The sequence below is a fragment of the Ochlerotatus camptorhynchus genome, unplaced genomic scaffold (assembly GCF_037179485.1).
Source record: "Ochlerotatus camptorhynchus isolate MF236.1 unplaced genomic scaffold, CSIRO-AGI_Acam_v1.1 ptg000130l, whole genome shotgun sequence".
NCBI classification, from domain to species: domain Eukaryota; kingdom Metazoa; phylum Arthropoda; class Insecta; order Diptera; family Culicidae; genus Ochlerotatus; species Ochlerotatus camptorhynchus.
In genome coordinates, this window is record NW_027040620.1 from 2217517 (window position 1) to 2232754 (window position 15238).

Below are 15238 nucleotides of genomic sequence, written 5' to 3' on the forward strand. Positions count from 1 at the left end.
TCCTGCAAAAAATTGATGAGCGATGCAAGTAGATGCGACAAATGAAAGAACCCTAATAAAAATAACCATAAAAGAGAGCTTAACGACGTGTTCGGGTATCATCCAAACCATTTGTGGGATAGTTTACCCATCCGGGATACAGTTCGTTTATGGTATTTGTTTATTAGGGAAGATTGTTCGAAGATTGATTCGCTAGTGTGAGATTTATTGGCCATCTAAACTTGAGATTTAGATGTGTCGCCCCCCTCGGTCCCAAGCAGTCCCAAGCTATTTCACTCACCCCTGCATGTTCTGCATGAATCCACACACCCCTGATGTTATCTGTCAAACTTTCATAGCGAATCAAAACAAACATAGTGTAGTAATAGAATTTCAACTAGAATAGGGTACGTTAATCGTTTGCTTGGGACCAATAGGCTACTAAAGTGGTGAGCCAATTTAAAATCGTTAGTTTCGTATTGATTGTTGGTATAACGTATCCCATTCTTGTATAAATTCTAGTACTGCACTATGTTTGTTTTGATTCGGCATGAAAGTTTGGCAGATAAAATGAGGGGTTAGTGGATTTTCCTATGTTTCGAGGGGTGAATCGATTAGCTTGGGACCGAAGAGAGTACCAGAGCTGAGCCAAAAATTTGAGGACGTTTCTTCGGGATGCACATACCTTAAAGTCGGTAAAGAATACCTAAATATCGGTAGAAATTACCGATAATCGAAGAAAGTGCACATACCTAAATTATCGGTAATCATGGATTACCAATAATTAACGTTTAATATTATCTAATTTATAGTAAAAAATAGCCTATTTAAAGTAAAAAATAAAGATTTTTATCGGTAAAAATACCGATAACTTTTTACCGATAATTTTAGGTAATCGTAGTTAAGAGTGTACTTTTCTTCAAATGGGTATTTTTTTTACATATTAATGGGTACTTTAAAGTTAGCGTGTATACAGTGTATTTTTAGTTCTGAGCTTAAAACCACTCGCCGGGTGGCGCTGCCTGTCGAGAGAGAAAATTTGACATTGACATCGCATAAAAAAGTGACAGTGCACAGAAAACAACAATCCTGTACGCATCAGGCAAACAAAATTTCGTCCAGCAAATTGTTGCAATTTTGCGGTGATAAATACCGAATTTCGGAAAGCATTCTATCGCAAAAGGTAGCTAACGATGACTTCCGTTCACACACCATCGGTTGCGCTCAGTAAATATCGGGACCAGCATTTTAAGGTGAGCTTTCCAGTTTTTGGCTTTCGCCGTCCTTTCCGAACGGGGAGAGAGAGGTTAGGACGGCCACTGTCCGCAAAGGGTCTAACTGGAAATTCCGTTTTTTAGGGATCCCGTCATGAACAGGAACGGCTGCTGAAATTGACATGCACTTTGTACATTGGAAATCTAAGCTTCTATACGACGGAGGAACAAATTCACGAGCTGTTCTCGCGATGTGGGGACATCCGGCGCATTGTAATGGGATTGGACAAGTTCAAAAAGACACCGTGCGGTTTCTGTTTTGTGGAGTACTACGCTCGCTGCGATGCGGAAAGTGCGATGAGATACATTAACGGTACCAGATTAGATGATCGAATCGTGCGCGTCGACTGGGATGCCGGGTTCGTCGAAGGGCGACAGTATGGTCGAGGCAAAACTGGCGGACAAGTACGTGATGAGTATCGACAGGATCACGATCTCGGTCGCGGAGGCTACGGAAAGATGGTACAGATGGGCCAACTGGGAGCAAACATACGGGAAAGCTAGACAAGCGACCAAGGGCATTCGGATTGACGTGGATTGTGTAAGGTTTTAAGATTATTAAGTATATATACATATAGATTAAACTTTCGAAATGAATAAAGGGCTCACCTAATTGATATCATAGTTCAGTCTTGGGTGCGCCGGACAGTTGAGGACCTCTCTTCAAGCTGGTCTTTTTCTTCTTGGTCGGTTTGGTTTCCTGTTTGGACGGTTTTTTTTCGCTTGACTTCTTCCGGTATGGGTTGACGTAACTATCAGTTCGTTTGCTCTCATCGATTTCCTGTTCCAGCAGTCCCAGTAGTTCCAACGACTTCTGGTCTAAAATGTTGACGAAGCCTCGGGTATAGGACAGTGCTTGGATGAGAAGAGTTTGCCATTCATATTTTTTGAGAATTCTGTTCGATATATCTGGCAGATGGAGAATCAATTCTCCAAAGAAGCAGGTATTTTCTAGGTATCGACCGAGGGTCTCAACAGATTCGGTTTCCTTAGGGAAACCAGTCTCGGCTGTAATGCCATTTTGGAGCAATTTGGCTCCATCTTCTTGCAGAATCTGAAATTTGTTAAGCATTATACTTTGAACATTCGGAATCGGGCACAAGTCAAATAAAGTTACCTTTAAAATCTCCTTCAAAGCCAGCTGGAGTAGGTCATATATCTTCGAATAGTCCTTCGTTGACATCAAGCGCTGCACTACTAGCTTGTGTTGTTCTCGTTTTCGTACAAAAATGTTAGAATCTGGAGGATTCCGAATTCGGTCAAATTGGATTTAAAAGTCAAAATGTTGTAGTAAGCTTACATATTTTTTCGGTCATCTGTAGCGAAGGCTTTCCATCCGTGGACCCCTGATCAACTGCTGATGATGATTCGGCACAGACGGTTCCGGTTATAAACGAGGCAAGAATTACTAGATGCAGGCATCTTGCAACTTTTGTACCAAATTGCATGCTTCACCAAATGGATATTAGTTTTGTTCAAAGTGGTGTGCTTTTCTAAAAACCTGTAGGTTTATTAAAATTATTTTGCGAAACTTCTACCCTTCTACCTCGTCATGCTATAGAAACGATAAACAAATTTTAGAATTGGTATAGTTTTTAAAATGGCCTATGATGAAACTGCATGGAGTCGCTGCAAACGAAGTACTAGAATGTCGTACTTTGCCGATGAGGCTTTATTTTGACAGAGTTGGTTGTCAACATTCAACGATTCAACACGCCGGAACATTCCGATTGTGCTCGTGATTCATCCGTCCCGGCAGCATTTTCGATTATTTGTAATTTTGCACATTTTCTGCAGCGCAACATGGTACAGATTGAAGGATCGAAAATTAGCGACATCGGTCGAGTGCTGAACGACAAAAATCGACCGCTGAAGGAACGTTTCCGGGCGTTGTTCTCACTGAAAAACATCGGCGGTCCCAAGGCACTGGAATCCATCGAGTCCTGCTTTGACGATGAATCGGCGCTGCTCAAACACGAACTGGCATACTGTCTCGGCCAGATGCAGGACCGGGCGGCCATTCCCATACTAGCGAAGGTACTGGAGGACACCAAGCAGGAACCGATGGTGCGACATGAAGCAGGTTTGTGAGGAGGTGATGGTGAGGACTTTGAATTTGGGTGACGTTGATGTTTGGTTTTTCATTGCAGCGGAAGCCCTGGGAGCCATCGGAGCATCCGAAGTAGAAAACATTCTGGTCAAGTATTCGAAGGATCCTGTCGTCGAGGTTGCAGAAACTTGTGAAATAGCGCTTGCTCGCGTTCGGTGGCTTCAGAACAAGGAGAAGAATTTGATGGATAATAATCCCTACGCGTCGGTCGATCCAACACCTCCTGCTGAAACGACAAACATTGCCGAATTGCAGAAAATTCTTATGGACGAAAACGAGACCCTATTCAACCGGTACCGTGCCATGTTCAGTTTAAGAAATTTGCGTACCGAAGAGTCTGTTTTGGCCCTTTCTACCGGATTGAAGGGAAAGAGTGCCCTCTTCAGGCATGAGGTTGCTTTCGTTCTGGGCCAACTGCAGGAGCCGTGCAGCATTCCATTCCTGGCGGAGAATCTTAGGGATGGCACCGAGAACGAGATGGTACGACACGAATGTGCCGAAGCATTGGGCGCGATTGCCACCGAGGAATGTACCAAAATCCTGAACGCATATCTGAAGGACGAAAAACGGGTCGTGAAGGAAAGCTGCGAGGTTGCGCTGGATATGTGTGAGTATGAAAACAGCCCGGAATTTCAATATGCCGACACGTTGGGAAAAGTGACCCACTGATTGTGATAAAGCGCGTAAAAATGTGTGGATTTAACTTCAAGCACAAGGTTTATTCAATATCGATAGGAAATATCACAATTACAACTTGAAATAAGTTAGACGTTAGCCGTTCGCATTTTACAGTTACAGTTGCCTTAAAATTTGCTTCACGTTCGCAAAAGCGTCTTTGAACGAGTCCCAACTAGTTACAATTTATTAATTTAGTTTGCTAACATTGATATAGGTACCTATTCTAGGAGAGAAATTTGAGAGCGAATTCACTTCTTTTTGGTGCGACGTTTGGTGGCCTTGGGGACCTCCAACGACGCACCGGCCAGTTCGTCTTTAAGCTCGGAGTTTGCAATTTTGTTTTGCGCTTCCAGGTAGAACATCAGATCGCGAACCTGCTCCTTGAGTTCGGTCACTTCCACTTCCTTTTCCGAACATTTCTTCTCCAGCGCCGTAAATTTAGTCTGCCACGAAGATTGGTTCTCGTGTAGCGTTTGCCCGAATTGCTTTTCTTCCGAGAGCTCCTTAAGAACCGTTGTCATTCTAAAAACAAAAAGAAGTTAGTGTAGGCCATCATCAATTAGCATTTAAGCATACAACACACTTACTTGGCGGACAGTTGATTGACCTTCTTCTCCAGATTGGTCTTCTCCTTGTTAAGAGCCTGAATTTTCCCTTCCAGTGAAACGTTCTTCTTCCGTATCTGCTCGGCTTCCTGTAGCAGCTTCTGCTTATCACCCGCAGTACTGCCCTCCAATCGCATCATCTTTTCCTCGTAGTACTCCCGCTGAGCATGCAGCTGTGATGTCAGTAGATATGTAAATTCTAGTTGCATCGAATCGATTTTCTCATCTCCATCGCTACCCGGCGACTGAGTGGCCACCAACTTTCCATCGGATTTGCTTTGCAACAGCCGATGTACAAAGTTATCCCCGGCATAGTCCCAAACTCGATTGGTTCCCAACTGCAGGGCGTACGTATGGTTTGTTGATCGGTAGTGAGATGCAGCGTGTCCACCCTGATACCGACCGCATCCGATGTGTCCGCAGATCAAACAAATCCAAAGTGCTTCCGTTCCTTCACATTCCATACAGTTTGAAGTCTCGGACAGCTCTGGGGTCTGAATACACCGACAGACCGGACAAGTGGAATCGCCCCACTTGATAAGACAACCAGCATGGAAAGCATGATTGCACAGGATCGTCAGTACACCATCAACACTTTCGTCCATTCGTTCCAAACAGACGGGACACATCGGCAGCTCGGTGTGGCCCTGGGGAGCGATACCATCGTCACCCCATTCCACGGCGGACACCCAAACGGCATGGCATAGCGAGTCCGGTTCCAAGCTATTGTACGCCACACCGTTGAAGGTCTGATAGAACTCAACAGCCGCCTCAACACAGCGGAACTCCAGCAGTACCATAAATTGGTTGGGTGCACCGTCGCGAAGAATTCTTACATGCTGTATCACCGAATGGCACGGGGCAATGAAGTTCAGGATGTCATGGCAATTCAACGAAGATGGAACCGCGATTAGGCAGAGCGTCGTGGACGGTCCGTCGGTGATGTCGGCGCGTTCGCTGAAAAAAAAAAATAAGCACAGAAAAATTAATCAGCCGACGAATGGAAAACCCTTGTGTTGAAATAAAGAGTACACTTTGCTCCCATTTTACCAATGAGACTGCGAGCCAGTGGATGCAAATGTTCTTGAGACGAAATCTATTTACAGATGTGGACAGTAGTAAGCAGTTTACACTAAGTTCAAGTCGGAACAAGACATGAAAGACGCATTCATAAAAAAAAAAACAAAACATCTACATAATTTTCCATTATTAGCCAATGGGACGACATTGGAGGTACGCATGTCGCCTGCGGGGTCAACGTTCAATACGTTCTAGTGTTCGATTTACATCCAGAGGTTTCCAACCGCGATCTAATGATGGTGTTGGCCACCGTGACCAAAAAGAAATTGAGTTATACTGTATGTTCGCGCAGACCGAGAGATTCGATATTAGGCTATGAGTTCATCTTCCGTTATCTACCTCGTCCCATTCCTGCTACCATCTGATCATCAACATTTCGTATTCCTCTGGTTTTCTTCCGCTTGTAGCAGTCGCTGTCGTCCGCCAAGGTGCTGCGGATAAGGATCATTCCGGCGATAACGCTCTCGACGAAGATGGGCTTACTAGAAGACACCTCTTGGTATTGCGTGGTTAGTTGAAATAATTCAATATTAAAAATTATAATCGAATAACGCAAAATCAAAAAAAAATTACGCATCGAACAATTAGGGACGATTATTGCGATTAATCAAAAATATCCAGATTTATGTTGAATGCGTATTATGGAAGCATCTGTTGTTTAGATAATAATAACTGTCTGTGCATCTGTGGTTTAGATAATAATAGCCCGAATGACAGTAACTCGAATCGTTTGAAAATAGTCTGATTTTGAGCCCAGTACTTGTCACATTGTAGAAAACTCACAAAATTTTAGAAATGTCTGATATTCTTGTAATATCCTAGCAGTTTCAATCTAAAGTGTATTTGTTATAATTAAATCCAGTTGCTCTAATTATTTACAAGTGAGAAATCCAAAACCTTAGTGATTTTGGAATTCTGTTTTCAATCCGTGGCAAAAACACACATCCTGAAGCTGCAACGGGTTCAATACCGTTGCCTCCGAATCGCGCTTGGCTGTATGCACTCGACGCATACGATGAGCCTCGAAGTACTCTCGGCCGCGGGTGTTCTCCCACTGACAGATCGTTTCGCAGAACTGTCCTTCCGGTTTCTTATCCGTTGTGAAGTAATGAACCCATTGGTAATAGAAAACTTTGAGAAGCTGCTCGACAGAAATCCTCAAACAAGATTCATGAGTCTCTATTACAAGTACATGACGCTGGAGATTGGCCCTTCTTCATTCAATTCCTCTCGTGTTTGCCTCCAGGACTTTTATAGTTCCTCTGTAAATTTTGATCTGACCATGTTGCAAGAAATCCGTGGAATACCGGATCACCATCGGTCGATGGTTGTTCCCTTAATTTTTGCAAACAAGTACCATCATGTCAGTAACAATAAGAGTTTTTTTCACAGATGGGTCAACTATAAACGCTTCCACTGGATTTGGAGTATTCAACGAATTTCATAGCGCCTCATATCAACTGCGAAAACCCTGTTCCATATACGTTGCGGAACTAGCAGCCATATTCTACGCAGTAGAGCAAATTGCCTCACTACCATCTGATCACTATTTTATTTTTACTGATAGCATTTGCTCGTTAGAGGCTATTCGATCAATGAGGCCGATAAAGCACTCCTCGTATTTCCTGACCGAAATACGATGTAAATTGAGTACTTTATCTAACTGCTCCTATACCATCACTTTAGTCTGGGTCCCATCTCATTGCTCTATTCCGGGTAACGAGAACGCGGACTCGTTGGCTAAAGTGGGCGCTATGGAAGGCGATATTTCAAAAGTTCGCGAGAAAATGGCCTTACAAGGTTTGTTTACAAAATGGAGTTAAGGCCATTTCAATTGTTGGTCTTGATTTTCGATCGACAAATCACCTTTGCGGAATTTTTCTCAATTACCCGTCAGCAAGTCCTCACCAACTGGCAACAAAAATGGAATGAGAGTGATCTGGTTACATTCTATTCTCCCTCAGGTGTCGAACAAGCCGTGGTTCAAAGGATTGGACATGAGCCGTGACTTTATACGTGTCATGTCGAGGCTCATGTCCAATCACTGCTCGGTAGACTCGCATTTCTTTCGAATCGGTCTTGCAGGCAGCAATTTGTGCGCTTGTGGTAGTGGTTGTCATGAGATCGATCACGTGCTTTGGTCATGCACCCTACATTGTGTTGCTAGATCCCTCAGGGCCCGAAGAAAACAACCTTTGCGGCCCGTTAGAGACATCTTGGCGTTAAAGTCAAAGTGATCCGATGCCAGAGCTGCGGTGAGTAGCTCGCGAAAATAATAATATCCAAATCATTAGTTAAATGCGTGAACGTTGAATGAAGTTTTACGTCTGTTTAGAACTCACCAATTTTCCTTAAGCCCATTCTTAAACGTAAAATTAAAACTTTTTTCGCAGTACAGTACAACCCGAAAGATTGTACTGTACTGCGAAAAAAGTTTTAATTTGAGGTTTAAGAATGGGCTCAAGGAAAATTGGTGAGTTCTAAACAGACGTAAAACTTCAAAACTGCTCATATCAGTGCTAACATTTGAAAACGGCGCAAAAGCCATTTGTAAACAAATGGTTTGTGGGCCCTTTACTCGCTACCCGAAGAACGCCCACGCAACCCGCATAAACGCGAACCATATCTTGACCTTACCGAAAATGGTTAAAAATTGTTTATAATCCTTGCTAAACTTTAACTGAAATGGTTATGGAACTTTACATGAACGTTTGTGTGATAAAGTTTTAACCTTATGTATTATGGTTTTTTGGAAGTGAACCTTACAAACAATGGGTTGTTAAGAACCATTACCATTTAAAATTTTAGTTTTCTCCATACATTTTCGGAAAGAGAACTATATTAGAACCTTTTTAATTATGATTTGAGAACTTTAATGGTAATGGTTATGGTATTCAGTAAGGTCCATGGATGGTTTTGTAACATCGATCAACTTTATGTGGAATATATCGCGAATAGGTTGCCTGTAAATTAATGATTACCAATTCGTGATATATTCCACGTAAAGTTGACCGACAATACAAAACCATCCATGGACCTTACTGACTACCATAACCATTACCATTAAAATTCTCAAACCATAAGTAAAAAGGTTCTAATATAGTTTTCTTTCCGAAAATGTATGGAGAAAACAAGAATTTTGAATGGTAATGGTTCTTAACAACCCATTATTTGTAAGGTTCACTTCCAAAAAACCATAATACATAAGGTTAAAACTTTATCACACAAACGTTCATGTAAAGTTCCATAACCATTTAAGTTAAAGTTTAGGAAGGATTATAAACAATTTTTAACCATTTTCGGTAAGGTCAAGATATGGTTCGCGTTTATGCGGGAAACCAACAGCATCGTCAGGAAGGGGAAAATTTCCCCTACCCGATGTTGCTGTTGTGTCGCGTGGATGTACTTCAAGTAGTGAGTAAAGGGCCCACAAACCATTTGTTTACAAATGGCTTTTGTGCCGTTTTCAAATGTTAGCACTGATATTTCTAAGACGGAAAAATCTGAGGAAAATCCCCTAAAATTATTATTTTCGGGCTAGTGAAATTCGGGCAAATGTTATAGCAACAATCAATTCGAAACTAACGATTTTAAAATGTCTCACTGTTTGACTAGCCTATTGGTCCCAAGCAAACGATTAACGTATCCCATTCTAGTCGAAATTCTAGTACTACACGATGTTTGTTTTGATTTGCTATGTAAGTTTGACAGATAAAATGAGGGGTTAGTGGATTTTCCTATGTTTCGAGAGGTAAATCGATTAGCTTGGACCGAAGATAGTACCAGCATAGAGGTAACTCTAAGACCACTGGGTCCCGAAGAAAATCATTATTATTTTTGGCTCACTCAGTACCAGAACAACGGTCCCAAGCAGTCCCAAGCTATTTCACTCACCCCTGCATGTTCTGCATGAATCCACACACCCCTGATGTTATCTGTCAAACTTTCATAGCGAATCAAAACAAACATAGTGTAGTAATAGAATTTCAACTAGAATAGGGTACGTTAATCGTTTGCTTGGGACCAATAGGCTACTAAAGTGGTGAGCCAATTTAAAATCGTTAGTTTCGTATTGATTGTTGGTACCAGAGCTGAACCAAAAAGTTGAGCTCGTTTCTTCGGGACCTTCTAGTCTTAGAGTTACCTCTATGGTACTATCATACACCTAGGCAAAAGAACGTAAGAATTCCATAACGTTCGAGGGTAGGGTGACAGCTACGAGAATGGCGGCTGCTTCAGTAGTGAAAACGCTGCATGGGTCTGGTAGTCGGTAAAAGGTGCACAGCTCCGGATCGGAAATTCCAATACCAACTCTACCGCCACTTCGGGATCCGTCGGTGTATCGTACTTGATGATTGTTGTATTTGGTTCGATGTAATTCGGCTACTGTTCTCACTAGCGCAGGGGAGTTGGTTCCCGCCCGGAAACAGTTCTTTATCGCCGGATCGATGGGTGAGTTCCAACCTCTGGCTCCACACCAGTGGACCCTGGCTACAGGGGGAGCTCCAGGTTAGCGGTATTATTCAGGAGATCGTTCGCCTCCATGAGGAGGGACACTCCGTCACTTGTCCCTGTAGTATTTTCTGCAAAGCCAATCACTTTCTTGCAAACAGATGCGACAATGTACTTTTCAAAAGACAGCCTTCCACTCTCCACGCAGGCTGCCAACCTGGGGGTGGATGGGAGGAGACCTGATGTGACCCTAATGACAGACCCCATTCCGCAAGTTGGACAAGGATGTCAGGCGTCCATGTCCGATTGTATGCCTTGGCGATGTCTAAAGTTGCTAGCTCCACGTGCTGGTCGGCATCCCTCGCGTCCCGAAGTACCTGATTAAGTGTGGCGAAATAGGTCCCAGTGCGGCGATGGTCAATGTAGCCGTTACTCTCCAAGTAGAGCACGAGTCTACGATTGACCATCCGACAAGGGGGTTGTTATGTATCTTAACCATACGAAAAATCACTTTTTCCCGAACAAACTTGAGCCATTTACCGTTCATTGTAATGTTGTTCTATTGTTGAAAATCCTTCCAATATGGGACGTATTGTACATCTATTGTAATAACAATATGTTAAAATTTCTTGTAAATATACGTAAAAAAAAAGAGTTTGTTGACAATAGATATCGTTGTAACTGTATTTTATTTTATGGTAATTGTATGGTTAGTTTTTTCCGGGGGACTACGATTGGAAACTCGGAACATGGAACTGCAAATCGCTTGGATTCCCGGGCTGGTTAATCTATGACGAACTTCAATCACGCAACTTCGAAGTCGTAGCACTTAAGTCGTAGCAAAAGGTATGGAGAAGCGGGCATCGAGCGGCTACTTTTTACCAGAGCTGTGGCACCACCAATGAGCTGGGAACCGGCTTTGTAGTGCTGGGTAAGATGCGCCAACGCGTGATTGGTTGGCTGCCGATCAACGCAAGGATGTGCAAGTTGAGGATTAAGGGTCGTTTCTTCAACTACAGTATCATCAACGTGCACTGCCCACACGAAGGGAGACCCGACGACGAGAAAGAAGCGTTCTATGCGCATTTGGACCAGGTGTACGACGGCTGTTTGTAACGGGACGTCAAAATCGTCATCGGCGACATGTATATACCAAAATCGGGCCAAACAGCCCGAACGACAACGGCCAACGATGCGTGAACTTTGCAGCCTCTCGGGGTATGGTCGAAGTACCTTTTTCCCCTCGCAAGGATAACCACAAAGCCACCTGGAGATCACCTCACCAATCACCTGTACGCTGCTGATTCCGTAGACATTCATTCCGATATTTAAATCAAGATTTAAATTTTTGATCGTTGACACTAAATCTATTCGTTAACAGCTCGCTCCTATACAAAGTCCCACCAAGGTGCGCTAAGATGGTGATTTTTGGTAATGTAATCGTAGTTATTTAAAAAAGTTCCAGTACACCAAAATTGATGAAATTTTGGATTTCGGTTCCATTTTTAATATAGATAACAAATATGTATTTACCTCAATGCCCATAAAAAACCCAATTGTCATGAGCAGTTTGTTTAATTAGCTAAATTTGTAACGAAATTAAATGAATTCAGCATTTAAGCCGAAGTAGTTAAGCCGTTAGAGTGAACAAGCATCTACGTCCTTTACTGCCTAGATAACAATAAGCTGACGCAGAATACAACAAAATTGCACTTTTTGTTATCAGTTGAATCTTTGTCATTACCGAAAATGAGATGAACTAGCCTACGGCTAAAAATCTCGCAAATAAAGAGTTAAAAAAAACATTACCGAAAAAATGGATGAGATTTTGACGAAAGTTTTTTTGAGAATCAATTCTTTCAGTGATCATGTCAAAAATAATTTGGTCAACATCGCGTCAATATCAACACATTTCAGCACCGGTCAATTGCGGGTACGGAGAAAAGTGTTACCAACAGCATGATATATCGCCTCCCAGGAAGAAACAGAAGAACTTCCCTGCAACATCAGTATTCGATCGCTTGGAACGATCGATTAAAATATATTTAGGTACATCTTGGCTATGTCACTCATTAAGTAATTAAGTGGTTGAATTAATCTATATCTGTTTGTTTGACTAGACATGCACCAATCAGACGTAGAGAATGTTTACTTTCATAGCATTCAGGTTCGACCAGTTGCGATTTCACTACTTGCACCGAAAACAAACAACATCTGTACGCAACTAGAAAGGAATCTTCATTTACGTAACCACGACTAAACGACCGTCCACATCTACAGAGCATTGAAATTCCACCGATAAAACTAGGTTTACTTACTTCCGCTTGAACAGATGCAGGATGCCCTTGGTCACCTCGACGAACGGATTGCCGGAGAAAAAGTTGATCTCCCCGGGAAATTCCTGCCCCGGTGCCGGGGGAACCTCGTCCATCGGCGTTTGCTCTCGGGAACTTTTGGGCAGGACTCCCCGGGACTCATCGCTGCCGCCTTCAGCCGAATCCAACCGGTTCCGGTAGCTTTCGATGGAAATCTTCTTCGGTTTCCGCTGACCCCTCATATCCCGCTGCAGGCGAGGATTCGTAGGATGTTCGTTCGAGACGGCACCACCAGCAGCTGATTAATTGCGCGTTACACCGATGCAACGAAAATATATGCAATGACGAAATGGTTGTGGGTGAGAGAAAGGAGAAGAATTTTTCTTACTCTTACGATCGGCTACAGATCGGAAGGGCAATCATGACACTTACCATTTTCTTCACCTGAGGCAGCGCTCATGTTGTTTTCGTCGTCGACAATCTCAATCTTCAGCAGACACAACGAAACCAGCACAGACATTGAGAAAGCTCATATGGAAAGTTAATCTAATTAGGGAGAACGGGAAAAAAAATATTGGGATTTTTTTCTATATCGCGGGAATAACAACCTAACTGTAAAAAATATGATTCTTTGCTTTTGTGCAATCACACCTGCGATGTCAACAAAGAACAAAAGATTTTGATTGCAGAGAAACTGCAGCGAAAAAGAAACACTGTTTTGCTCCCCGTTTTTTTTTTCCCCGCACACATCATTCTAGTACTACATCTGTCAGAACATCAGCACTCTTTGGTCGTTTGGGCTGGTTGTAAATCCGAAAGTCGCATCAGTGACAAAGAAGCATCTCCAGTTTACAGGTTCCAGTTTAGTTTTCAGATCTTGGTGAGTCATTTTTTTCCGCATGCGTTGAATCCGTTCAGAAAAGTAAAACCTGCTCTTCCCTTGTAGTAACCAGTAAATTTGCCCTAGTCACCAAACACATAAAATTAACGTTGCAATGTCCGACCCAAGGTTGCGCCAGCTTACGATCAAAACAGGTGTAGTGAAGCGCTTGTCCAAGGAAAAGACCGTGTATGAGAAGGAGGTCGTCACCCAGCGGAACCGTATCGACAGACTGAAGACGGAAGGGGCTGACGATCACGTTCTTCGCAAGCAGGAGGAAGTGCTGCAAGAATCGATGATGATGGTTCCGGACTGTCAGCGAAGGTAGGTTGGCTTTCCATGACCATATGGCGGCGCGGTGACTGATGCGTGTGTGGGTGGAGGTTTATGCCGCTGCTTCGGATGCACGCATAACCTTGCTTTCTTGCGGGTTGTTTACAAGCTGCACAATGGGAGCATTGCGGGTTCAATTTGATCAAATTTGTTGAGATACATTAAATTTTGTTTTCTTTTTTTAGATTAGCAAAGGCGTTTGAAGAGTTGAGTGAAATGATCAAAAACGAAGAAGAGCTGAAGGAGAGCAGTCAGTACACTGCTGCGGTGGCCATTCTTGAGGACGCTAAAGTGAATCTGCCTCATTAGTGTATTTTCCAACCACTGATCATCATTAGCTGCTAACAATTTATCATTTTATAACCGTTAACTACAATTTCACTGAGTTCCTTAGTTTAAGCTAATACTAATGCGGTAAACATGTCAAGTTTACCATTTTTCGATCCTACCAGACCTCCCCCAGCATTTCCCCCTCCTACTGTTCGCATAATCGATCCATTTTGTGATCAGGACATAGTACAAGAATTTCTCAGCACCAAACGCAGGTCGACAAGTAGCACCGCTAAAGCAAAACAACAACCTTCAGCGGCATCAATTAGTAAACTGAGATCCGAGTTGGTTGATCTGATGAAAGAAGTTGAACGCCTGAAGACGCAAAAGGAAACACTTGAAAAGGAAATCGAATCGCAACCGGATTCGCAGTGGCAAGCCAGTTTCGCACAACTGGAGCAGACTCAGCAAAGTATAGCGAGCAAATTGACGCGGTTGAATGATTCCGAACTGCGTAGTCAACTGGCAAAAAAACTTCATGCACGTCGAAAGAAACGGGAATGGCAGAAGCGATGGAGTTCTCGGTTGAAGCAGGAAAAGGCAGAAGCAATGCAGAATCGTACCAAGCTTCACGAACAGATAGATCAATGGCAGCGAGAGCAGTGGAAGCTGGTGGAAAAGGAGAAGCAAGCTCAGCATGAGCTGGACTTTACCAGTCACTTTCTGGCGGATGTGCACCGACGGAAGGCGGCATGCAAAAGATATCTGGCCAAGTTTGAGAAGATGAAGGATAGAGAACCTTCGGCCGAGTTCAGTGAACTGACTCGAAGCTGGACTGCACGGTTATCCGAGTGTGTCAAAGAGGAGATACGATTGAAGGATGTATTGGCCCGTCGGTCTGCGGCCAACTACCAACGACGTGTGGAGAATGAATGGACCAAAGCACTGTTTGGGGATACTATTCCGAAGAAATTCGAACACCCGTTACTTGGGGCAGATCGGAGCCGAGGGGTACTGATTGAAACACGTCAGGCCTGGGATGCGTGCTTAGTCGAAGTAGATGACGACGAAGCCAGTGCTATCCCTCTGGGGTGGGTTCTGCCGCCCGCAAATCCGACCGCCGACTGGGCCAAATATCAGATGAAGGAAGTGATTTAAGTTTGTTGCATTGCACAAGCATTGAGGGTTTTTAATAACATATTAAATATTTAGCACGCCGAATAAATTATTAGATATTGATTGGACAGATCTATTCATTCTGG

The 15238-nt window shown here is 43.2% G+C and overlaps 6 protein-coding genes across 6 annotated transcripts; 4 read left to right on the forward strand and 2 right to left on the reverse strand.

Annotated features, from left to right (window-relative positions):
• The first annotated feature begins 1053 nt into the window (after positions 1–1053).
• Positions 1054–1870, forward strand: Cbp20 (cap binding protein 20). The gene is made up of 2 exons (XM_065220670.1): positions 1054–1232; positions 1338–1870. The coding sequence occupies exons 1-2, from the start codon at positions 1173–1175 to the stop codon at positions 1755–1757; spliced, it is 480 nt and encodes a 159-aa protein (XP_065076742.1). The 5' UTR covers positions 1054–1172; the 3' UTR covers positions 1758–1870.
• Positions 1809–2798, reverse strand: LOC135700222 (coiled-coil domain-containing protein 134-like). The gene is made up of 3 exons (XM_065220666.1): positions 2554–2798; positions 2371–2492; positions 1809–2307 (listed from the first exon to the last, which is right to left on the reverse strand). The coding sequence occupies exons 1-3, from the start codon at positions 2699–2701 to the stop codon at positions 1873–1875; spliced, it is 705 nt and encodes a 234-aa protein (XP_065076738.1). The 5' UTR covers positions 2702–2798; the 3' UTR covers positions 1809–1872.
• Positions 2799–2983: 185 nt separating this feature from the next.
• nero (deoxyhypusine hydroxylase nero) lies at positions 2984–4064 on the forward strand. The gene is made up of 2 exons (XM_065220662.1): positions 2984–3336; positions 3404–4064. Exons 1-2 carry the CDS (start codon positions 3057–3059, stop codon positions 4030–4032), a joined length of 909 nt encoding a protein of 302 aa, XP_065076734.1. The 5' UTR covers positions 2984–3056; the 3' UTR covers positions 4033–4064.
• LOC135700214 (BRCA1-associated protein) lies at positions 4062–13121 on the reverse strand. Its single transcript, XM_065220658.1, has 5 exons — positions 13107–13121; positions 12926–13039; positions 12497–12791; positions 4629–5603; positions 4062–4563 (listed from the first exon to the last, which is right to left on the reverse strand). The coding sequence occupies exons 2-5, from the start codon at positions 13011–13013 to the stop codon at positions 4290–4292; spliced, it is 1632 nt and encodes a 543-aa protein (XP_065076730.1). The 5' UTR covers positions 13014–13039; positions 13107–13121; the 3' UTR covers positions 4062–4289.
• Positions 13122–13320: 199 nt separating this feature from the next.
• Tbca (Tubulin binding cofactor A) lies at positions 13321–14133 on the forward strand. Its single transcript, XM_065220671.1, has 3 exons — positions 13321–13373; positions 13440–13697; positions 13892–14133. Exons 2-3 carry the CDS (start codon positions 13489–13491, stop codon positions 14013–14015), a joined length of 333 nt encoding a protein of 110 aa, XP_065076743.1. The 5' UTR covers positions 13321–13373; positions 13440–13488; the 3' UTR covers positions 14016–14133.
• LOC135700218 (programmed cell death protein 7) lies at positions 14034–15215 on the forward strand. The gene has a single exon (XM_065220661.1). It carries the CDS (start codon positions 14127–14129, stop codon positions 15132–15134), a length of 1008 nt encoding a protein of 335 aa, XP_065076733.1. The 5' UTR covers positions 14034–14126; the 3' UTR covers positions 15135–15215.
• The last annotated feature ends 23 nt before the right edge of the window (positions 15216–15238 follow it).